The 24,394-nt window shown below is 50.1% G+C and overlaps 1 protein-coding gene across 9 annotated transcripts in view; it reads left to right on the forward strand.

Moving 5' to 3' along the window:
* The first annotated feature begins 1,072 nt into the window (after positions 1–1,072).
* FBXO42 (F-box protein 42) overlaps positions 1,073–24,394 on the forward strand; it is a 51,337-nt gene continuing 28,015 nt past the window's right edge. The window contains exons 1-6 of one of the 9 annotated variants that reach the window (XM_026119464.2): positions 10,508–11,057; positions 12,117–12,232; positions 13,259–13,864; positions 14,002–14,170; positions 17,839–18,105; positions 20,908–21,024. In XM_026119464.2, the coding sequence (XP_025975249.2) occupies positions 14,104–14,170; positions 17,839–18,105; positions 20,908–21,024 (451 nt within the window). In that variant the 5' untranslated portion in view covers positions 10,508–11,057; positions 12,117–12,232; positions 13,259–13,864; positions 14,002–14,103. Of the gene's footprint in view, positions 1,255–9,926; positions 9,991–10,507; positions 11,058–12,112; positions 12,233–13,258; positions 14,171–14,418; positions 14,441–15,942; positions 15,968–17,522; positions 17,547–17,838; positions 18,106–20,907; positions 21,025–24,394 lie in introns of those variants that run through there. The other 8 variants (XM_064497144.1, XM_064497145.1, XM_064497148.1 and 5 more) reach the window with 8 other exon arrangements.

Below are 24,394 nucleotides of genomic sequence, written 5' to 3' on the forward strand. Positions count from 1 at the left end.
TGCTGCGTCTTGGTGCTATCCTCATTCGTATCGCTTTGCAGCTGGGTCTTTCGGTGTCTGAAACTGCTCTCCCTAAGGGACAGGAGGGGTAACTTGTGCTCGAACCTTCGGCGTGGATTTCCCAGAAGAAAAATTCTTTTATTGGGTTTCCCTCTTTTGTATCTGGGATAGTTATCAAGCCGACGTATTAGCCGAAGCTTTGAAAAGCGAAAAATCGCTGGGGTGAGATCCGCTGGGAGTGAATCCAGTATTAAATGCCTCCTGTTACCTGAAAAAGCAAAACATTCCCACGGGGAGTTACGGAAACTCAATTTTCTGCCTGCAAGCCCACGACTTGAGGCAGGAATTGCAGCTTTCCGGCAGATGGCGACCGGCTTCTTCAAGACCTGCAGCAAAAAGCAGGTAGATACTCACGGCCTGCTGCCGCCAGCCCCCTCCGCCACCGGCTGCTTCTGCCCTGGAGCCTCCCGTCTTTCGGCACCTGAGGGAGAAGCGGGGATCGGACATGCCCTGAACCCGCGGGTTTTGCCCCAGATCCCCGCCGCGGCCCCCGCAGCCCCTCGGTACCCCCCGACGAGCAGCGACGCCGTTAAAACGAAGAGGCGCCGCCGTCCCCTTTCCGGAGCGACGCGACGCCATTTCGCCTTTGGGAACGGGCCTTGGTGGGCTCAACCCACTCTTGAGGCTGGCGGCGCCACGGCCTCCAGGCCCCAACATGGCTCTGGTTCCCCCCCCAGGGAAGGGGGACGAAGCGGGGCAGCGGGGAGGCCGGGCCGAGGCCTGGCTGTCGGGGAAGGCAGGGCCGAGGCCTGCGGGGAAGGAGAGGGAGCCGCCCTGACACCTTCCCTCCGCCGGCGACCGCCCCAACATGGCGGCCTTACCCGCCCGCCCCTCCCAACATGGCCGCGATGTGCGTATGGGGGGGGTAATGACTCCACTATCACTGCGGCGGAGACCTTCCCAATATGGCGCCCCCGTAAGAGGAAAGGGGCTTGACCTTCCCGTCATGGCGCGCCGGCGCCACGTGAGGGCGCGCGGCCCCGCCGCCCCGCCCTCCCGCGCTCACGTGACCCGGGGCCGGCCGGCGCCTGCGCAGTGCGGGCTGGCCGCCGCGGCCGGAGCGGCGGGGACGCGGCCGCCGAGGCGAGGGAAGATGGCGGCGCCGGCGCGGGCCGTCACCGGGGCGACGGGGCGGCCCCGGCGCCCGCGGCCCTGAGCAGCGCCGCGGCGGCGGAGGGGGGCGGCCGCCGGCAGGTGAGCAGCGGCCCCCCGGGCCGGGCCTCCCGGGGCCGGGCCTCCCGGGGCCGGGGGGAGCGTGTGTGTGTGTGGGGCGGGGGGGGCGGCGGCCCCCACCCTGGGCCCGGCCGGGCCCCGGCAGCCTCCGCCGAGGGCAGCGCCGGCTCCTCGCCGCGGCCTCCTTGTCCACCGAGGGGAGCCCGGCACCCAGGGGACGGCCCTGGGGAGGGGGAGACCTGCAAAATTCCCCCCCCTCAAATCCACCGCCCCCCAAATCCCCGCCCCCCAAAATCCCCCCCCCTTTAGAAATCCCCCCAAAAGGCGTTTCGCTCTGAAAACCAGCGCAGGCGGCTCTGGATGTCAGCAAACGCCCAATCCTGCCTCCACGGGACCTACCTGCCTTTCCCTTCCAGCCCCGCATCGCGTTATGCTACGGCTGCTAACGAGACCGACAGGTTTTCCCTATTTAAGGACCAAACCGGGTCTCAGGGGGTTTCCCGGTGCTCTGGGTAACTTTGGATTCACCTCTCGACTCATTTGTGCTCTTCTCCCAGTGTAATTCCTTTCTCGTTGTCCTGCAAGCATTGCGTTAAATTAATAGCGTTGTGAGCCTGGTGTTTTATCAGCCCAGCGTGGCTGGAGGTGTGACTTTATACCATCCGCTGTTCTGCTGGCAGTGGTGTAAAAATGGCTTTTTTTTGGTCACAGCTGGGCTGCGTCGGAGCCTTGAACGCACTAGTGTTGCTGCAGGGCTCGCTGCCACGCGTCGGTCTTGCTCCGGGGGATTATCTTCAGCAAGGTGCAGCCTAAAACTCTCCGGAACGACATCTCTTGCCTCAAATCCTTTCAGGTTTCCAAATCTGAGCGTATATACCAGGCGTTTCTCCCTCTAGCTCTGGGAGCAAGCGTAGCGCCCTTGCTGTCTCGCGCTTAACAATCCGAACTCGCATCCGTGCTCGGAGGAAGAACAAAAGACAAGTCAGGCAAAGCCTTATTAAACTGAAACGCGGGTTTGTGGTGTAGTGAGTCAGTTCATTAGGTGGGACCGTTTGCTGTTTGCAAGGTAACCCAGTCGCTTGGTGGGGATGCCATTTGTGTTAAAATGGCTTTAATTATCGTTAGGGAGACTCGTTTATACTGCAGGTCGGCAACTGGAGGAGCCTCAGCAGGAGAAGTGCTGTAAATATGTATGTGGGCAGGGATAGCTTTGATCTCGGTAGAAGTTGTCCGCTTTTCTAAAGGGGACTCGTGTTAGTTTAAGACACGTTTAATTTGAGCTGCTGCTGACCTCAGTTTGGGACCTGAGTGTGATGGCATCTTTGCCCACCCTGCCCTTTGCCTGACATCCCAAAGCCTTAATCGATGCGTTGCGTTGCAGGTTGTCCGGCTTAGGAAGTGCCGGGTGTGCGATGACGCTGCAGCCTCTTAACACCCTGTCCCGTATCATGATGCAGTAGTTGCGATCCGGGCTTGGAAAAGGCAAGTTTCCCGGGCAGAGAACCAAATCCGTGCGCGAGATGCGACACGAGAGTTAAGGCGGACTCCTGAGGTTTTCCTTATCCCTGCGTGTTCCCATCACCGTCTCTCCTTCCTTTTCCCTATGTTGATGCCAGGGAATGGGAGCGTACCGGTGCTTTTTCTCCGTTTTATTCCTCAGATTTGCCTGGGGGGCTCCCTTTGGTTTTCCCCCCATATAATTACACCCACGCTTCAGCCTGCTGCCACGCGGGTCCTGGTGGGAGCAGAGGCCCCGGCCGACGGGGCTGTTTCAGCAAAAAGCCTTTCTTGCGCTGCCGGTGTGGGTTTGCACCAGCGTAGCTGGTTTCTCCGTGCTGGAATAAATGATATCAGCAGACGCGCGTCTTGCCAGGACGAGCAGTAGCTGTGGCAGAGGCGCTGAGCAGTAAAAGTCAGTACAGCTGCGCTCGCAAAGTGTCCCTGGCGGAGACGCTGGGTGGAAAAGGGGAAAGGACAGCTTCTGCCTTCCCTTCTCTAGGCTTGATTAGTTGAACCTCATCCACGGTTTTGTAGCAAGGAGGACTCTCCGTTATTTTCCCTTTTTCCCTGAATTTCTTGGCATTTCTGTTGCTCGCGAACAAACCCTTGCAGCCAACTGGACTCTGCTCGTAGCCATAACGAAAAGCCAAGCCGCATTAAAGGGTCGTGGCCGAGAGCCCGTTTCACTCGGCAATCGGGGAAAACTGCAAAAAGCACCCAGGTAGGAATCGTCTATATTGGGGGAGCACGTCAAAGCCATCTTATCAAATGCGAGGTTGGAAATCTCATGTTGGAATTAAAACTTGGGCAGAATTTAATAGGATAGGTCTGTGCATATAGCTGGTCGGGTTTTCCGCTCGGCGATGGCCAGCACGTGAGCGGGCTTTCTCAGTTTTCGGTATTTAAGTTCCACGCCGCTCTGCTTTGGCTTTTCAAAGGAGGATATTTTCTCTCTGCCTGCTTTTCCTGAGAAAATTGGCCTCTGAACGCGTTTAAGGCAGCTCCTTCGCGGTCTCTGCAGCTCTTCCTTGCCCGGGATTGGGAGTGGAAGAGAGCTTGTTTGAGATATTAGGCTGTTTCCAAGCTAGGTGTAGCTATCGCAGAGGGAGAAATTACAGTTATTCAACCCCACTAGTTCATCAGTGCTTTTGAATCGGTCCTATTCATATTTCTTCCGCAAACAGAATTGTGTGTGGTGGGTTTTTTTGTTGCATGTTTTCACATAGCCAAGATGTTTATGCATGTCTTTCCTCCGGTGTTACCTGGTATTTTAGCTGACAGATTACTCCACCCGAGCAACATTTTTTCATGGTGGCAAGTGGAAAAACTGCAAAGCATTTGGGTTTGAAAGGCGCCTGCACAGTTCAAGGTTTCGTTATTGCTTACGATAGCACTGATTTACAATGCTGTGCTGTTTTATTCTCATTAATGACAGCATGTGTGATTTTAAAACTGAGATTACTTCAGCGTTTACTCATGCGAGCACTCAAATTTTTTGTGTATTTGGCTGTTGGAGAAGCCCTAAAATGAATCTCATGTGCAGAACAAATATTACTGCCCTGACTGTGGCTAGTATGCAAAATCTTGGATGGCTTTGGGGGGATTTTAGGCAATCGGTATTAATTGTTAGCTGTTCCCTTCCCGTCTTCTTGTTTATGAGGATATTGGGATGCACTTGACTGTTGATTGGTCTCAAAAATGTAGCTTTGTGTTTTTCTCTCTGTCTTTTTAATGGGCAGAGCGGCACCAGCCGTCGTCGTGGAGTGGAAGGGCGCATCTCGTGTCCTCCGTGCGCTCCCAGACAGGAATGATTTTTTTTTTTCAAATGCATGTTTGCAGGGCTTCAAAGCGTTGTTTGGTCGTAATGCCGTCTGCTTTGGTCGCTGCCAATTCGAGCCATTTCCACAGGATGTGACTGAGTGCTGCTTGAAAAGGGTTCCCACTTTCTGTGTAAACAGAGCTCGGCGTCTGAGGGAAGTTATTTTCCCTGTGTATTTAGTCATGGGAGGGTTTATTGCAAAGCACTGATTCAGACTTTGCCCTCGCAAATTTTTGAGATTGGGCGCAGATAAGTTTAATACCCTTGTTAGCTTTTAAAGTGCAGCGTCATGCAAGGATGTCTGCGAGGGCTTATAAAAGGTGGTAGAGCCAGAAAGCAGTGCGAGGCTGCGAGACTCGCTCCAAATCTAGATAAAAGCTTTTGAAAAGAGGACTCTGGTGGCTCTGATAATGCACTTAATGGGTGTTTTGCCAGATAAGAGCTCCTTCCAGAACGTGTTTTCTACCTTGAGCGGGACTGCGTGCAATCGGTGACGTCCCCGAGAGGCTGAATCGAGGTAGCTGCTTTTGGGGCTTAGCCCAGGCTGTACTGCCGTCGATAGCTAATGCAGCTTTTTGATGTGGCTTAGAAACTGAAGTCAAATTTTCTCGCGAGCACACTTAGCTTTTATAGAAAAGAGCAGAGGTGCGACACAGCTGGGTCAAAATTGTGGCAAGACACTCGGTATTGTGCAACGTGCAGAAAATGCAGTTCTTGCCTCCAGGAGCTTACTATCTCAAGAGCTGCAAATGTCCTCTTAGACCTTCAATTAATTCATATTTGAGCACACTATGGAGTTTATTCTCATCCCAGTTTTGTAGTAGGTTAAGCAATATGTATCTGCTAGCTAAACAAGTTCCTGAGTGAAGATAAAAATGCGCGTTTTCCCCCCGCTGAACGTAGTGTGGCCAGCTGTGATTTTTGGCTTTGGTGAGCTGTATCTCTTCGCATGTTTTTAGATGCATTTTAAAAGATTTGTCTGCTTTATGTTGTTTTATGGCATGTGCAGGTTCCACAGCAGCTGGGGCTTTTGAGGGTTTAAGGTAAGTTGTTAGCGCTGCCTGAATTCATTTTGAGCTTCAGGTTAGAGTCGACGCGCTGCAGTAACGCTCCCTTCTGCCTCTGATCTTGTCAAAACTGCGAAGAGCAGTAGTATTAGCCCCATCGATGCTTCTGAAGATACCTAGGTCTCAGCAGAAAACAGCGTTTAATTCTGACAAAAAGACACTTTTATTAAATTGATTCTGAAGGTACGATGGTGGGAGGCGTCACGCTGCTGGACTGGTCGCGTATTGGAGATGGAAAAGCAAGGGTCTGCCACTAAATACTGAAAATACCTGACAGCCTGAGCAAAACTCTTAGTATATATGTTCTGCCTAATCAAAGCTGCCTGTAAGGCTGAGAAAATTACTCTTCTTGCCTGTACCAAATATATAGTCCGTCTGGAAGTGGTGCGTATTTCAGTAGGCAAAGGTAGGGTTAGCTGAATGCTTTAGGATTTTCTGGATAAGAGGTAGCTTCTAAATGTAAAAATATTACTATTAAAGGCACTATTCAGTCTAGGTGACTATGGGAAGAAAGCAGGGTACAGAAACATCCAAAACTGTTCACCTCAAAACTTTTCCCATAGCGAAGCAGCGGAGTCGTTCTGTCACACAGATTAAGTTTTTTATCATGCTGGAGAGACTATAATGGTACAAGTGATTTATTTTTGCTTTAGCAAAAGAGTGCGAATCCCTTAGGTCCTGAGGGGCAGTTATTCTCTTAGCGAGCTTCCAATCGCAGAGGAAGAAGCTAAATATATGTGGAGCATTAAACATATTTTCAAAGCTTAATTCCTCAAAAGGAAAGTATTTTCAGTGCTGCTGTTTACCCCTTTTGTTAGCGTTGCCCGTTAATCCGATTCCATTTCTTTTTTTTACTATGGTTCTTTTAGAAACGAAAGGAGTGCAAAATCCCGTGCAAAAAGTTTTGGTGGTTTTGCATCGAGTCCTTTGGTTGGAACGAGGAGGCACCCGCTAAAAACAACTTAAATGCAAAATGCAGGTAGCAGCTACTCTCGCACCGTTGTTGTCGCATCCATTCTCTTGCCGCGCGCGTTGAGCTAAAATCAAGCTCAATTCCTCGCGTGTCCGTTGAGCAGCCACCTCTACGTCGTCCCGTTGAATTCATACTCTTCCTGCGTTTGTTTTTAGCCTGGCTGTTTTTTCCCTGTCGTGCCGGGGACTCCACAAAGTCCCTTGGCCGCCGAGGTTTTGGAGCAGCGGTGACCTGGCCGGAGGACGCGGATGCGTTGGGAGACCTGCGCGTTGCCTCATCCCGCTCCAAACCCCGCGGTACAGCCTGGCTTTGGATGCTGCGCTGCTGGGAAATGCCAGTGTTTCCAAAATCCTTGAAGATGGGGTTTGCCCTGCTCCCGTGCGATGAACTGTGCTTGTCGGTGGGAAGTTGCAGCTAAAATTAGGAAGCGGTGCCCATTCGGGTTGCAGGAGTGCCAGGCTGTGATTTGGGGCAGCTCTCGAGTGAGGGGTGGGCATGAAGGTTAAATAAACACACTTCCTACGAATTATTTGTTGCTTAATATCCATAAGCCTCAGTAAACACCCTGGGAAAGATACGGCACATGGGATAAAATGACAGCCGATGGATTTTTAGCAGTGATGCGTTTCTAACTTAATTGTGGCGGTTTTGTTTCTTGGCGTGTTGCCTTTTTTAATGAGTTGAGGACAATTTCCTGGGGGGGGGGGGGGGAAACCTGCTGAAAGCAAATTCTCCAAACATGTGGAAAGAGAAGCAAATACTCGTCTGACCCGTTTGCTGTGTCGAAGTGAAGATCTGTGAGAAAACTGGGTCTTGTGCAATCTATTTTAAATTAATTGCCACAGCGGTTGGGTTGCATTTTCCCGTAGGTGCCTCAGTAGCTCACAGGCTGCGTTTGCCGTGTCGACGGTGCAGTTTCCTACCCCTTGCTATCGTTCCTGGGTCCTTTCCCAAGTCTTCGCAGGATAAAAAGAGGGGAAAAGCCATAAACGTCAGAGGAGACGTTAAGCAGGCCTTCCTGCTCAATAATAATGTTTTACGCGTTTGCATTGCAGATGATGGAGTAGCAGGAGCTGCCTGGGAGGAAAGCGCTTCTCCTTCCCGCCTGTTACCTTCTGAAGCGTTGGAGGGGACGCTCCGTCGCTGCCTTTAAATTAAAAGCACGGTTAGCAGAGTCGTTAACGCTGGGGAAACGCTTCTGCCGGCGCTCAGCGCTCACGCAGACCTTGCTGACAGTTAATAAGAAAGACACTGTCTAGACAACTGGTTATGGAGCTAACGATAGCTCAGCGGGATCTGGCGATACGAGAAGCAGCATTGCCTCAACGCCGGTCCCATACTGAAGTCTCCCTTTGCCGCTTGGCAAGGCTCTGATAGAGGGAAGCTAATGCCTAAAAACAAAAAGCATGTTGTGTGGCCTCAGGGTGAGCACTGGCCTCTGCAGCAGCCCACGTGCCCTCCCTCCCCAGTTACTTTTCCCCATTTTCTCCATAAAACCGCGGCCAATGGCCTCGCGCCGGCATAGGTATCCCAGCCGCATGGCCCCTTAGGCGATGTCCTTCTCTCGGTCCAAGTTGCACAACGCTGCGAGAGCGTCTGCGGCTTTGCATTCACGGAGCGGCGATCGGTACCCGTTAGCCATTCGCCCTGCCTAGTTATCATCCCGCAAATAAAGACACCGGCGATAGATTCAGGCATGTTCCGAATTTATACATTCAATCCCTCTTTACGAATGTCAAGGCGAGCACTTAAGCCCTGCTTTCCATAAATCTCCCTCTTTTCCGGCGCCCTTTTATGTTTTGGTTAGCGTCTCTTTGTTTCCCTTCCAGTGCCGGCTATTTCCAGCGAGCTGTCAAAAATAAAAAAAGAGCTCTCGGTGCTATCTGAATATTCATCTTAACTGGAGAGAGGCAACGGCCTGGTTTCCTAAGCGCAGGTCGAGGAGCCAGAAATCTCTTGGCGTTGTCATCCCAGCGCTGTCAAGGACTTGCTGCTTCTCGACCTCGGCTTCTCGGTGCTTTTGTTCGTTTACCTGTGAAACGGGGTTAATTACGGCTGCGGCGCTTGCAGGTCGGGCAACAGGACGCCGGCGGATCCGCGCTTTTGTAACACGCGGATGCGTCTCGGGTTGTGTTTGGTAGTTGGGTGGCAGGTATATGTGGACGGCGTGCCATCAGGCCGGCAGGGTTTCTGCTAAACCTCTTAGCTGACTGTTGAGCGAATGAAAATATTCTCCATTTTGTTGCATTTTTATTTGTTTTTGTTGCATATTTAGCAAATGGAGCAGGAACAGGTCCGTTTCCGTGCTGCTCGGTGGGATGCAGCCTTCCTTCTGGGCAGCACGACGCTGAGCGTTGCCGGAGGGTTACCACTGTCCTTGGCAGCTTTCGCTAAAGCCCTCACTTTACGGATTAGATCAGCTCGTTTGCTGAAGACGGCAAACGAATTTGGGACGCGGTTTGCCGGGTGGACGTCGCCGTGTGTGCTTTTAGTGCCTCGGCGAGCGTGTTGGCCGCGTAACACGTGTTACGGCCGAGCAGCTTTGCACGAAGATGGGAGAACATCATTTGCGAGGGCTTGCGTGCTAATGGTGTCTGTGTCGAGGTGGTAGTAGATATCTTGATACCCTCCTTGCTAGCAAAGGTAGAAATCTTGCATCAGCAAGCTCCTGTTAAGTCAGCACTACATCTGGAAGCAGCAGATATTGATTTAAATGAAGCATTGGCTGCTGAGTCTCTTATATGCTAATACACGGCTTTTTCTCGTTTATCCTCGCTGGCGTGAAAGTTGGTAACGTTGAGCTCTTCTTCAGGGCTACTTGTTACTTAAATTTCTTAGAGTGTGGTGGTTTTAAAACTAGGTTGTGGCATAAGTTTGCTCTACTGCAAACGCCAAATTCTCCTGCTCCCCTCCTCCTTTAAATGCCTGTGTGCAAAGACCACGTTGGGAGGGGAGCAGAGGCTTGGATGCGAGCGCTTGCATGACAAGTTGCCCTGCTAGTAAACCCTGACCTTGACCTAGCGTTTGTGCTGCGGTTTACTTTTATTGAGCGCTAGAGCTTCGTTCCTCTTTCCTGTAGTGAAACGTTAAGCCCGAGTTTTAGAGCAGCGTTGGAAACCTGAATCTCGACCGGCCGTCCTACCCCTTAAAGCAAGGCGAGGTTGCTGAATTTAATGTGTTAAATGTTGTAGATTAACGCTTATTTATTGAGCTCCCTTGAGAGAAATCTCGGCGCTGTGAAGTCCCTCCAAGTTTTGTAGGGAATAGAAAGGGAGAGGAAGGATGCTGTGAGTGCCTTTCCCGAAGGAAAGGCGGCAGCAGGAGCTCAATGTCATGGAGACCAGAGAAGATGCAGCAGGAGGTACCTGGGAGGAAGAAGGTCCCCCAGCTTGATTGCGGTAGGTGCCGGCGCTCAACCACAAGGGCTGCATCAGTAGGAAACTACATTTTTTGGTTCCTGAGGTGCCTATTTTGGTGGCAGTGCTTAGGGAGGTGGGTACAAGCCGTGATTTTCCAGGCCAAGGCGGTTGGGCGCTGCGTAGGATCGTGCTACTTTGCTATCACAGCGTCTGGTTGACCCCCGGCGCCTTGGGGACTCGACGCGGGCAGCCGTTCGTTGGGAAACGTGCTGGAAACGACTGTGGCGATTCACCCTTTTATACCGCACAAGGAAAAGATCTTTATTTAAAGAAAAACAACAAAAAAACAGACTGCACTGAATAAGCATCTAACTCAGTCTGTCAGAAAGTCAGGAGTGAACTCGCTGAACATGTTTGGGGAGCTCTTGCTCAACTCCTGGTTCTGTTAGCAAACCCCTCCCTGAGATGTTCCCGTGTTTACATACGACCGTTTTGCCCAAGCAGGTTTTCTGTGTTATTTGAAGGTAAAAATGGGCATGGCGACGTCTTGCAGTGTAATTACAGAAAATTTCTATGTTGCAGCTTATTCTTGGTACCTTCAAGACTATCGGTCTTAGAGGAATAGCAGTATTTGCCGTCTTGTGTTTTGTTGATGTTATCGGATAGGAGGTCAATTTTGGACCGAAAATCTTGTCCGTGTGGGACAATCTTATCCAGGCAGCCGCCGTGCTACTATTACAAGTGTTTATCCTCAGACAGTTAATGTTACAGCAGGAAAAGCATCCTCACCTTTTTCTCGGAAACCTCCCGATGCATTTTGAATTCTTGAGGCCATTTATTTGCATTTTTCTTTATTTTATTTTCTTCGTGCGTGCATTTTTGCCTTCGTTTGGTTTGGAGCGGATTATTTTTTTCTTTTTTTTGCTGTGGAAAGTACAGACAGGTGGGAGAATAGCTTTAATTAACAGCTTGGAGGGAGCCAGCAGAGGGAGCGTGTGAGCCCCAAATATTTCTTTACAAGCCCTACAAAATTTGGGGTGGCTTCAGCAAGGGCGACGGATTTCAAGAGTAAATCGAGACAGAGTCCAGCTGGTTATTGCATCCAGGTAGGACGGTTTTCGAAACGGGCCAAATTTGGGGCTAGGATACTGGAATGATCCTGTCCGTGTAGGGTCGACGCTTGGATTTATCTTCAGCTTGGCTGCGGGGTTGCAACGGCGTTGCGCGATAACAGAGATTTCGGGGTCGGAATCGTGCAATATGAATATATTTGATGCACGGCGTGGTTTAAATTTGGGGCTTGTTGGGCCAGCAGCGTGTCGTGAACTGCAGCGGTACCAAGCTGCACAGCACAGCATCTCCTTTTGTCCTGCTTGTGTTCGTTGTGCCAGCTCCTGCTTCGAAGAGGTTTTAATAGGGTTTTAAAGACGAAGCAAGCTGGTTCAGGTGTAATAAGGCCATCAAAAGAAACTAGAAAGGCTTCAAATTCATTTGCTGGGGATGCATTCTGGGTTTGGTGACTGCATGTCGGAGATCTCCGCTTACTTAACAGCTTTCTGCAATGATATCGGGAGGCGGCCTTGGTGCGTTAGCTTTTTGCTTGCGTTCTTGATTTGTTAATCGTTCTTGATTTGTTAATATTTCATCAACCTTTTGGGCAAATTGCGATGTCTCTGCCTTGCTCTGGTTTACTGCATTAGCAAATTCTAGTGACAAGTTTTCCTGTGCACACGTGAAGTGTGTTGTTCTCAAATACTGCACTCTTTTTCTTTTTTCCTCTGATGAACCATATGCCAAACTCGAAGCGTAGACAGTATGTGCTGTCTGGGTTTGTATTTGCAGAATAAATCCAGAGTAAACCTCCTCTTTATTTCCTGTAATGTTTTCTGTGCTGTAACTTTGCAGGAAGATGCATTAGGCAGAATATAAACTTCTTAGCTTGCTGTGCTGCTTGTGCATTAAACCTTGCTGCGTGACGTTACCTGACTTCTTTTTTTTTGCTGAAAGTTCAGAGTAAAAATGAGCGCTTACTGGGATCTGGGATAGGGTGAACCTACCCCCAGCTAAGTTACGTGGAGGAATGGGAGGGATTTCTGGTAACTATAAACCTTTTTATTACAATATATCAATTAAAATTCGCTGCTAACCACGCTGTCTTATTACAGATATACTGCAGGACGTATTGCGCTGGAAGCTACGTAATTTCCAACTTGTGTGCAGACTTGTCTCTGGAATCCTTGTAAAAGTCCTGGTTTAGCAGGCAAAAGCAAGCGGCAGGAAGGTAGCGTAAAGAAAGAGATATTTCACGTTTGAAGCTTGCAGGTGGCATTTGCGTAACCTTTGCTTTCAAGGCTGAAGCTAGGTCTTATTGGGAGGGAAAAAAAAACCCATTTCCTGCCGCGAAGCAACCAGGGGGAAAAGCTATGCTTCAAAGAACTTGTAATTGCCTGTTTTGTAGGGATGAAAAGAAAAGCTCGGCGCAGGTGTCCCCGAGGTCTCTCTCGTTCATCCTTCCAGTGCAGCCATTTTAGGTGTGATACCCGCGCAGGATATTGCTCATTGCCGTTTCCCAGAGTTTCTCGCTAAAATCTGCTACTTGGCGCTGTTGGAGAACGCTTCCCGAGAAATCTCCTTTTCCTAACAGGACTCTAGGGCCCCTGGAAACAGTCTCCCCGCTCCAAATCCCAAGCAATTCACAGGTTCGTTTATTCATGAACCTAATTGGTGTCTCCTCCCTAATATGTCTGTAATTAAATACCTTACTCTGCTGTTACCGTTTTGTCGCTTGAAGTAGCGTTGTAAGATTTCCCGTGGCTTCTTGAGGTCCCTTTTCTTGTAGGTACACCCTTTGCTGCCTTCCTGTACCGTTGCTTTGGCAAAGCAGTATGTGTCTGCCTCTTAAGTAAAGGAAATAATACATTATTTTTGCCTGCTGTATAAGGCTCGTGGCTTCTGTAGAGTGATGGATAGGAGCAAAAGCCACATTGGAGGGACAAAGCTGCCAGGTCCTTTGCTCTTTTTTCCTCTCCCTGGTTTAGTGGACTTCTGGGTCCAGACACTGCAGCGTTTTGCTGGGTTTTTTGCTTTACGGAGGTAGGTTTGGCTTGGAAAGCCGCGGTTGCAAACGAGGGGAGAGGGAAACGAAAGCCCATAGGGGTGGCTGGTGGCTTGTGACTTTTATAGCAACCAACGCAGCCTCGTGCACGCGTTGTGGGCCAAAGCACCTTCGAAGGACGCCAGCGAATGCTTAAAGCCAGGCGATCTTCTTCACCTGCTCGTTAAATCCTCCTTTTTGTTTGCCAAATAGTTGTTTTCCAGCCTCGCCTCTGATGGAACGCGCAATGAACCCGGCGGCTCTTGTCTCCACCCGAGTCCTCGGTGGCCCGGCGGCGCGGGAATGCCTCGTGCCCTCTGACGCAGATAAGCTTATCTTTTTTCATCCAACAAAATATCATGCAAGAATGCTCCTTCCCAGTAAAGATACAAATTTCTTCAAGGAAAGCGCTCTGAAGACTTGTGCTCAAAAGTGTCTGCCTTGTAGAGTATGCTTTTTCTTGAGATGGGCAAGAAATTAGACGTAAACGATCCAAATATCTCTTTAAATGCTGCTCCGCTATGCCGCTGGGGCTGTTGACAAGCAGAATAAATAGTTGCAAAGTATGTGGAAGAGGCTGGGGAGTAGCTTAGAGGCAGCTGATATCTTCCACCCCTAAATTAGCTCGGTAGCAACGGATTGCCAACTGTAATTAAATATTGTGCTCCGAGTGCCTCCCTACTTCCAAGCGAAGCACTCATCCAGCTAGGGCTGGGTCCTCTAACACTGTTTTTTTTTTTTTTCCAAGTGAGATCGCAGCTCCTACGATTATTTGTGCTTAGCGGATTTTTTGCGGCGCGTCCAAGTGCGCGTTCCCTCGTGAGTAATGGGTGATGTGCTCTGACTCAGTACTATTGCACGGTTGCCTCTTTTCATCCAAGGACTTTCCCTTAGAGGTTATTCTTTTTTTTTTCCCCCTTTCCCTTAGAGGTTATTCTTTTTTTTTTCCCCCCAAGTACTGTTGACTTAACAGTGCCAGGCCAAAAGCTCTGCGGGGTCCAGGCGCTTCTCCTCGAACAGCTGAGGTCCTTCTGCCGTGGAGGGTCGGTGGCCTTGGGATGGGAACCACGGATGCTACCCCTGCCTGTGATTTGGGGTCTGTGGGACCGGGAAAGGTGCCTGCAGGTAGGAAACCTTCAACGTATGTTGAACCTCTTCATTTAAAAGTCACTTTAGGTGAAGCGTGTTGTCTCCTGAAGCTGTATCGCTGCGCCTACATGACACTTCGTTTTGGAAGAGCTTTAATAACTCGCCAAAGGTCTCGTCGTCCCGAAGGAAACCTCGCGCCGTCCTGTTTTAGCGCAGGCCTGATGTGCAAGCAGAAGAACAGCAAGGTGTTTCTCCGGGGATGTAAACCTGCAGCCTAAATCCTGAAAGCGCCTGCCCAAAGGCTTGGTGCGTGGTCCCAGGGGCTGGTTTTTATCTTGATGGGGATTTTGCGTGAGCACGGTACTGGTCTGATGTAGTTAGCAGCCTTCTAGATGTGTCGAAGCCTAGCATTTTTCTTGTCTGTGCGATTAATCTTCCTCATCTGTTTATTCCACCACAGTGGATAATCCCTTCAGCAGAATAATAGCAGGTTCTCAAACATATTTGGGAGGGGAGGCAGAGAAAATTGCAATTTTTCGAAGTGAGGAAAATGGTTATAAAATGTTTTGCCAACTGGCGGAGAAAGAACTCGTAGGAGCGGTCACGGCAATGTGCTCAACGCTGGCAGAGTTCTGGTTCGATTGTGCTTTAGCATTTTTATACACATTGTTTTAAGCAGTTATTTTCTTTGGTAGGGCTTTAGGCTAATTGCTAAATGCTCTGAAATGTTGCTGCTGCTGGAATATAAATGCAGTTGTCTGGAGGAGCAAGGGACAAAACGTACGATGATGCTTCAAAGCGTTCTGGTCACTCTTTGTAGCGATGGGCCAAAGCAAAATGGGGCTTCTGGATCTGTCCCGGCCAGTTAATTGAATTGCACTTAATTTTTGATGAGACAATTGCTGAAATCGCTTGGTTGTGGGTTTTTTGGAGAGCTGCTGTTGCTCAGATATTAATTTTGGCCTGCGTACAAACCGAAACCTGGTTCAGTGCAAGGAGAACGCGCTTGCAGAGCTGGGTTAAATGAGAGAGAGCATCTAGTAACCAACCACGAAATGGGAAATAAAATGAAAACTGTGGTCCTACAAGGGGAGGGCAGATGCTTCGTTCTGCTTTTCCGACAACCAGCAAAAACACTGGCACGGGATTTTCTTCGGTGGGTCTGCAAAATCATTGGTAATGTTGATTTTCCTGGGATGCTTTAGCTGTCTCTTGCTGGAGATTGGGATTTTTTAGCCTTTTCTCGCGAAGGTTTTTGAGCGAGGCTTTTGCCGTGGGTGCGTGAGGCACGTTTGTGCAATCGGGGGGTAGCTATTCCCGGCCTGCTGTTCCCGTGCCGCATTAACGGGATCGGCGTACGTGGAAGGTCAGGCTTCAAGGGTTATTTTGACAGCGACTTGCCTTTTGGGAGTTGTGAGCTTATTCCGAATGTTGGACACGTTTTCCCTAGGAAAAATAACAGCGCGGGTGTTAATGCTTGGAGGATGGTTATTTGTTAAGCTCAAAAACCGGGATTTAGCGAAGGAGGCGCTTTTAAATAGTCACAATATTATAAATTGGTCTGGTACAGCAAGCTCTAATGAGATCTTGGATGGTCTGAACTCATCTTTCTTTCTTTTTGAGGGATGCAGAGGAATCGCGTTGTTTCCCTGGCGAGCGCTCGCTCCGCCGGTGCCCTCCCGGGTTCCACGCCGTTTCATCCCGCTTCCTGTAACTTTTCCACCGAGAATTGCAAGATTACGTAGGCTTTTTTTTTGCTTTTAATGAAGGGTTGGAAACGAAATGGCTGTGAGGGACGTGCCTAGAAGCAAGCTGCCCAAAACCCCCCAAAAGGTTCGTTTCCTTGCTTTCTTCCATCGGGAAGCATTGCACGGCTAAGCTGTTAGATCCGTCGTTGGACACGAGCGTGTCGGTCTGCTGCGAGCGTGGGGAGACCAGAAAAGCCCTGTGCAACTTCTCCATCCCCAGATCTGTGCAAGAACATGTTATAGGGAGGAGGAGGACAGTCGAGCATAGGGGCACGTTCTCCGCGAGAGGTTTTCTTGGTCCTCTTGCCTCTAAAACTCGCCCTGGAGATGCTTTTCTCCTTGACCTGTTCACTTCTGATGGTACCCAGAGCTTCCCATCTTCTCTTGGATCCCGTGGAAAGGTCTGTGCGCCTGTGATTCGTCTGCTGTGTTGTATCACCTCCCGAGCATCCTCCAGCGGATCGAAATTGTGGTTTAATAATTGGACTATTTATAGATGGGGGGGAAAAAATAAAAAATCTTGCTAGCAGAGCATTCATTCTTGCCTTCCTCAGCTGACCTCCTCCAGCAGGGTTTGTACGTTATTTAAATGGTAAATAAAAGCCGTTGGGAAACGTATATCAGCACAATCCGGGCTTCTAAACCTTAATAACGCAACAGATTTGTCGTGTGAACCTGTCCGGGCTTATGTTCAGCGTAGTCGCCCGCAGGTGTCCCATCATACCTGATCTGGATGATCCAACCCCCATCCTGATTTTTTTAATTGCAACTTTGGCCTTTTTTAGGTTTTTTTTAGTTTTCTAGCTCATAAAGCTTGAAAGCTTGCATGTTATTTGCTGTGTTTGTCCAAGCAACGCGCTGTTTGCTGACAGCGACGGCCCTTCTGTCGAAGCATCCCGGTTCCAGCCTCTCTTTGTCATAACATTGACTGTGCAAAGCGGTTCCGGCACGGGAAGGTTTTTGCGAGCATCTGTTAGCCTGATCACCACGCGTTTAACTGTGGCTTTTTCTGAAGCTGTTTCATCAGCCGACCTGACAAAACAGAGAGTCGTTCTGGCTGAAGCAATTTTTCTGGACGCAAATTAATTTGCCGCGGAAAGCTTTTTCCGCTCTGCGTCTCCAGCGCGGTCTTGTTTTTGGCATACGCAAGGACAGGCGAACCCTGGATTTGGGGAATATTGCAGGATTTCTGTCGTTGCAGGTTACTACCCATTGAGAAGCAAAACATTTCGCAGTGCATTTTTGTCATCAGTATGTTGCCTTGCACTTGAGATGCTCTGAGCAGCTGGAGATAAAATTTCCAGGTGTTCATAGGTAGTAAACCTTGCGTTTTTTCCCCCCTCACCTCCAGCAAATAAGCCACTGAGCGCAAGTAGCTTAAAAATGAAGTGAAGGAGAGGTCTTAGAGGAGCCTGGCAGAGAGGTTTTTCTTTTTTCTTCTTTCTTTTTCTCCCCTCTTCCCCAGCGCGCTCTTGGAGCAGTTGCAAGCGCTCCGAGTAAAGCAGACTCGCTGGCAAAACTGGTTTCGCAGGGGAGGAGGGGCTGCAAATTTCTGAATTTCTGAAGTGGTTTTTTTGCCGTCTCCGTGTTGCCTGTAGATCTGAGAGCGCTGAGAAATGAAGTAGTGGCCTGGGAAAATACCGCGCGGAGAACGGCGCGACGTGGTTGCTTTCTTGCTTGGGTGATGGGGGTGGTTTTGAGGGAGGAAAGGCGTCGACCCTCTGTTTCTACGTATCGGGGACCTCGGTCTGGAGCTTGTTGCTAAACCCTGCTCAGCGAGGCTCAAAGCTTTGCAAAATCTGAGAGCTCGACTTGGGGTTTCCTGGGGTAGAGCTTGCCGTGGGCCTTTCACGCTCGCAACGCAGCTTGCAACCGCGTTTCTGCAGCACCTGGTTCAGAGCTGTTAAGTTTTTCCGTGACCTTAATGTGTTTTATTTCTTCCCCCACCTCTCGAAGCTGTGACGTGGGATGCCATGGCCAGTTCCTCAGACAGTGACGACGATGGTTTCATGGCCGTGGATCCCGAAGAAGCTGTGCTCGAAGGGACGATGGAGCAAGACGAGGAGCCTCACGCCGAGCTGGAGGTCGAGGAGACCAGGCACAACAGATCAATGCTGGAGCTCCCGGAAGAGGTTTTGGAATATATCCTGTCCTTCCTTTCGCCGTATCAGGAGCACAAAACTGCTGCCCTCGTCTGCAAACAGTGGTATCGACTAATCAAAGGTACTAACAGCTGATGTGAGAATGCACTTTCTTTTTTTTAATTGTGGTTATTCCAGCCGTTCTTTGCTTCGCTTTAGACTCACCCATTTGCATAGGCTTTTTTTTTTTCCCTTCAGCTGAGAAATTTGACTTCCATGAAATTAATGCCAGGAAAAAATACCTTCACTATTGGTTTACCTGCCTCGTAGAAGGCGTTGCTAACAACAGAAATGCTGCATAGTTGAGTCCCTCAGCTGAGGGGGCTTGTTCCTAGTTGGACTCACTCTTTGGAAGCGTGAAAGAGTGAAAACCCCAAACCGCCACGATAAGTCTACCCAGTGATCAGTAATTACGCCCCCAAAACCTTCGCTTTTGGCTGGAAACAGAGCTGTCTGGCTCTTACAGTTCTTGGTTAAGATAAGCGGCAAAGTATAAAATGCTAGATATATGCGATACAGCAAATAGCTTTGTATGCTTGTCCAAACTTTACCTGCAGCTCTGCTCCTGGTGTTTTCTGAATATGCTGGGTGGTTTATTAGGTATCAAGTGAGAAACACCTCTGTTTCCGCCCTTGCCGCTGCATGCAACCAGGCAGTTGTGCAACCAGGCAGTTGTGTGGGGTGACCTCTAATTTGTGGAGTTTTTTGCATGTGTAAAGCTTTGCTCGTAGATCCCAGTGTTTCTCTGCCTTGCGCAGAGTTTAACAGGTTGGAGGTGGAATAAAACACGTCTACCTCAGAAATAAGTATTGTGAAACGACTTTCTGTGTAAATTTGGGTCAGCTGGCACCTCGCTCCATTACTGCCAGCGCAGCAGTTTGCACCCCGTCGAAACGTTTGCCCGCTCGCATGTTCCCGAAGCGATCCTGAGAGAGGGAAAGGACGCAGCTGGGAATGAACCAGCATGTGATTCACCCTGCCAGAGACTGTGGGAAACATCCTTGAAGGGTAGGAGAGGGATGAGCAGCCCAAGGTGCAACGTGCCGTTGCGATGACTAGTTCGTCTCCCAAGCCCAGGGAGCGTGGGTGGCGAGCGCTGCTGGGTAGCCCTTGTCCCTTTTGCGGTGGCTACGGGAAAAAACATCATTTCTAACCTGCGCTCTGCAAAGCAGAGAGGTCGCTTGAGGTAAATGATTTGTTTTCTCCTGGTTAATTTTTCCTGTTTCTCAGGATACATCTGCTTTGGAGTCCTATAGCCGAGATTGCGTTTCCCTTGCGCCTCTTAGGGACCAGCTGCTTGGCGATGCAGGGCTTCATTTTTAACGCTTCCGGCTCTGCGTCCCAGCGCGCGATTTCTTGCCGGGGGTGTTCCTGGCACCGGGCTTTCATTGGGAGAGTCGTTGGGAAAATATCTCGGCAGGCCAGGGTGATTCCTGCCGTGGCGCAGGTCACCAGCAAGGAGCTGCTCCTTCGTCCTCTGCGGCAGGCTGAGGCTTAGGAAGCTCCGGGGCTGGATGCTGCTGTCGATGCCCTCTGTGGTCCCGATGTGCTGGAGGAGGACGGCGTTTAGCTGAACCAGAATCCTCCCCTCGGGGCACGCGCTTTCTTGAAAGTGCTTTTCCTTCCGCGGACGCGTGAAGGGCCAAATGCTGCTCTCGAGTACCGGGCTTGAGCATCTCGATGCGACTTGGGGTTTGCGGACGCGTGGTAGAACCGGTGCTTTACGCCGCGGAGCATCCGCAGAGCAGCGAGTGCAGCCTTAAATCTTCGGCAGGCCGTTTTCTTCCCCCGGGGAGCAGGATCTGGCCCCTCTCAGCACAGACGGACAGACGTACTCCATGCAGTTAGCTGCAGCTCTGGTCCTGCTCCGCAGAGGAGCTATAACCACCTCTGGTGTAGAGAGGCCGGGTCCGCTCCTTCGCGGAGTGAAGAACGAGCAATTCGAGCTAAGACACGTTCTGACGTTTATCGCCCGTGTCTCTTCTCGTGTTTAGTCTCGAATCCTGCCCAAGAGCTGCAAGCACGCGCTTAAAAACTCATTATTGCATGTTACACGTCCTCCAGGGCCCGTTAAAGGGAGGGCAGATGCTCAGCCGGCAGAAAGGAGGGCTTGTGCGCGGCGTTAGCGTGGGTGTGATTAGGAAGCAGCAGGGAAAGCTGGAAAAAAAAAAAAAAAAAGGCATGTCCTGATTGCCCTTATTTATAGTACCCTCAAGCGTGCTTAGCGCTGCTCGTCGCTGGAAAAATTGTACCGCCGGTGCCGGCAGCCCGCTGGCACCCTGACTTGCTGTCTGGCTCCGGCTGGCAGATGCCGTGGCGTCGCGCTTGAATCCTTCATCAGCCCGCGCCTGCTGTGCCACTTCTCCCTCGACACCTTCCTTAGGAGTAGGTGAGGGTTTCGGCGTGCCGAATTCGGCTGTCGCGGCCTCCGCCTGTCGTGCTTTGACTTGTTCCTCTTGCTGTTTGTGTTGGAGCATCTCGGTCCGCAGTGGAGCTCTGGTTTAGCGGCTGTTTTGGGTCAAGAACTCGTGTGTACAGGTTTGCACGTGCTTATCATTCACACAAGCTTTATTTTTACCTGCCTGGAGCCGACAGATGTTGGAGAAGAAGTGTAGTAAATCTCTTCTGTAAACGTCACCGATTTCTGCATGTGAATAGTCCCCGCTCTTTATTTTCTTGATTCCCCTATGAATTTCTACCAGGGTATTTAGACTCGAAGTAGGGTATATGCACAAAATTATATGGTAGCAAGCTCTTTAGCAAGGACAATGCCTCTGTTGCATAGGTGTATTACGCATTGCTTTTGGATGTGCTTGTGCAATTGTGCAGGCGCGGATCCTTCCCAACGTGCCCCAAATTCTGCTGACGTCTTGTCTCTCTCCAGGTGTGGCCCATCAGTGTTATCACGGCTTCATCAAAGCAGTGCAAGAAGGAAATATTCAGTGGGAGAGTCGCACTTACCCCTATCCTGGAACCCCCATCACGCAACGCTTCTCGCACAGTAAGTAGCCGCTCAGAAAAGCTCGGCTCACCCCTGTTCGGCTCCGCTTTACGAAGGGAAGCTCGAACGAGGTGTTTGTGGCACCGCAGCAGGGTTTGAACTGGTTGCCGTAACACGCGGCTCTGCCAACGCAAGCGCTTTGCCCGAGAATAGGGATTCAATAGCTGTTTGTCATTACCAGCTCTTTGCTCCTAGGTTATTAAGAGGAAATATTAACACACGGGGGTTTTTTTCCCCTCAGTGTGCCTTGTGCCCCTTCAGTCCTTTGGCTATTTCCGCAAATTTTGCACGCGAACTTCTTTAACCAGTTCCCCTTCTAATCCGAGCTGTCCGTGTCCCCGTCGGTAGAGACCTCGCTCGGTAGTGACTCGAATCCAGTGACTGTCACGGCGAACGAGTCCTCATACCCACCGACACTTGGATATATGCTGGCTGCTTTCTTTTCTGATCATCTTCTACATTTGAGGGTGCTGTAATTCGGAGGAGGCTGCATGTGGCTCACTTCATTAAAAGCACCCGGGGCTGCACCCGAGACGTACTGAGGCAAACACGTTTGCTTTGGACAGCTGATTTTTTCTTTTGGCCCTGCTTCCAGGTTTCTGGAACAGAGTGGAAAGAAGTTTCCATTAAGGGAGAGCTGCTTAAATAAAACTTATTTGTGCCGCAGTCGCATCCAGCTGCCTCGGATTGCTGTGCCAGGCAACCTATAGAAATATGACAGAAATTCAGCCCGCGTGTCTTTGTCGCTGGGTCTGAGCTCTCCGGGAGACGGTTCTTCCGCAGAGCAGAGTGTCGTTTTTAAAAAGGTAAATAAACGTGATGTAAGTGGTGCGATTCCAAGAGCCGAGCGGTCATAAAATTTTCATAATTCCCAAGTAATAATTTATGAAGCAAGCGATGCGCAGAGCGCGCAGCCTCTTGCCAGAGCAAGCTTAGGAGACACTGCGGGGGAATGATGGTGAAGTCATTGTGCTCTTCAAAGATTTTTGTCCTGCTAAAAAAAAAATAAATAAAAAAGGCACCACAGCTCATAGCTCATTTTTGAGCGGCAATGCTAATAAAGTGCTTATTGCAGATGATTGCAGGGACTTGCAGATTTGCATGTATTTCCCTGTGTTTGCTGGCAGTATTGACCGTCTAATCAGGCTGTGTATCAGGGTAATCTCATCTGCTGTCTTTCCATTCTAGTGCCTTGGAGGGGGTTTTTTGTGTCTTGGCGATGTGCTTGCTGCTTGCGTACCGTGGGGTAGCGATTGCTTCCAGGTGAACCTTTAAGGTTAACTATAAATTACCCAAAGAAGCCCAAATTATTACATCAAGGACTCGCTGCGTGCTCTTCGACGTGGTTTTGTTGCCCGGGGGGGATTCCTCTGAGCGGGCTGCTGTTACACCGGATCCAGAATGGGTTTTGAGTCTTTCTCCCGTCATCTTTCTTAGCCCGGCTGTTTGACGGCGCTCTGTGCTCTCAGCCCTTCGCCGCTGCAGGAGCGCTGTTAATGTAGTTCACGTGCAGAAAGCTAATTTGGGTTAGCTGCTTTGCCGGCTTAATTTTTGAACAGCTCTCCAGATCCGTGGGATCCGCTTTTTGCTTAACCGAGTGATGTGGATTTGTGGGTGGATTCCAATATCGGGGCCCGGAGGAAGGTTTGCTCAAACCTCGGCGAGGATGAGCCTCCTTTTTGGCAGCGAGGATAAGACAGAAGCAACGAATTAATTGCCCAGCTCACGTAAATGTCCAGACAACCTCCAAATGTGCGATGATCTACAGTATTAAGATGTGATGAGCCAAGCAGAAGTAAAAACGAGAGGTTTAGGAAGGGGAGAGAGAGGGAGGACTTGCAAAGCCCCTTTCAGTGGGGAGCGACAGGGTGGCTTGCCTGGATTCGTGGGGAGACGTCATCTACCAGGCATGAGTCAGTCGAAGTCAACGGACACCGATAGCCGGCATCAAAGAGTTGGCGAGGGCTGTCTTTTTTTCCAGGTCTTATTAGCAATATCCCAGAAGTGCCAATGTTGAGCTGGTATTTAAAAGGACAAGGCAGAGAGTTTTAGATAGGTAGAGGTTGCTCTGTCTTGCATAAATTCGCGGGGAAGCAATAGCAAAATTCAAGTTTGGCTGATGAGAAACTTTATAGATGGGCTGTAGTTTCTCTACAGGGTTTGATTTAAGCTGCATAGCATGACAGCACGTCAGTAATGCTGTTTTTTTAAAAAAATTTTGAACGTACAGGCTTACTAGAAGGCGCGCTTGCGGCGTAGCTTTTTAAGCCGGAGACAGGGTAGCTGTCTGCAGGTGTAATATTTGTGCTAGTCATCTAATTGTCCTTTCTAGCCCTAATGTATAAACCTAGAGAAATTATAGCGGTGCAGTGACTCATGCAGTTAAATAGCTGGCTGCAGTCGGAGCGCGGTGTCGGAAGGTGCGGAAGGAAGGCGAGGAGGGAAAAGCAGCAGAGGAACGGCGAGCGGCGTGCCAGGAAGTATCGATCCGTTGATGGACGGGTTGGTACCGCAGTGACTAATTTTAAAGACCGATTTTCCCCATACGGTTTGGGGAGCCTGTTACCAGCATGATGACTAATGCAAATAACTTCATGGATTAAGGTAAGAGATGTTGATGCCTTTCATTTGCGGCCCTCCCTCCTGGCGTTGCGATCGCTGGAGCTCTCCAGCTAAGCAAGGTTAGGCGGGCAGATGTTGCCTCCGAAAACCCACCGCACATCGAGGGAAGCGATGCTGATAATTGGATATACAGCCCTTGCCTCGTGATGCCAAGCCCCTGCTGCAGCTCGGCAGGGCGCTCCAGGGAATGCTGCTCCGCACGAGGAGCGGGAAGATAATCCTGAATTGGAGAGGGGGAATAATTACAAGTCCGGGGCCCTTTTCAAAGGAGGCGGATAGCTTTTGCAACCAGTATCTTTACTAAACCTCAGCTCTGGTGCCTGCACTTCTAGGGCTGCGCTTTCCGTCCTTAGCTGAAGGGTGCTTCTAAGCAGGGCACGTATTTCTCTACGGTTGCAGCTCTTTGAAGTTGGGACAAGTGATCTCTGCAGATAACAGCACCGATTGGAGCAGCATCCTGGGATAGTTTCAGAAAGACGTTGTATATATAATATATATATAACGTTGGGGATGTCAACGTTTAGCAGCAAAGCTGCCGTGATGTTTGCGCTTGAGGGTTGCATAGAAATGGGAGTTCAACCGCCCCCAGATTTGCCCTTCTGGCTCAAATGGGGAATATGACCTTTGGACTCGACTCCCATGTGTATAGGTTACTTTATTTGGTGTACTTTGATTCCTAAAGTTTAAAAAGTCAATGCCCTTTAATTGCCATCAAGGGCACGTGTTTTGCATTCAGCTTTCCCTTCCC

This window comes from Dromaius novaehollandiae, chromosome 24, assembly GCF_036370855.1.
Source record: "Dromaius novaehollandiae isolate bDroNov1 chromosome 24, bDroNov1.hap1, whole genome shotgun sequence".
NCBI classification, from domain to species: domain Eukaryota; kingdom Metazoa; phylum Chordata; class Aves; order Casuariiformes; family Dromaiidae; genus Dromaius; species Dromaius novaehollandiae.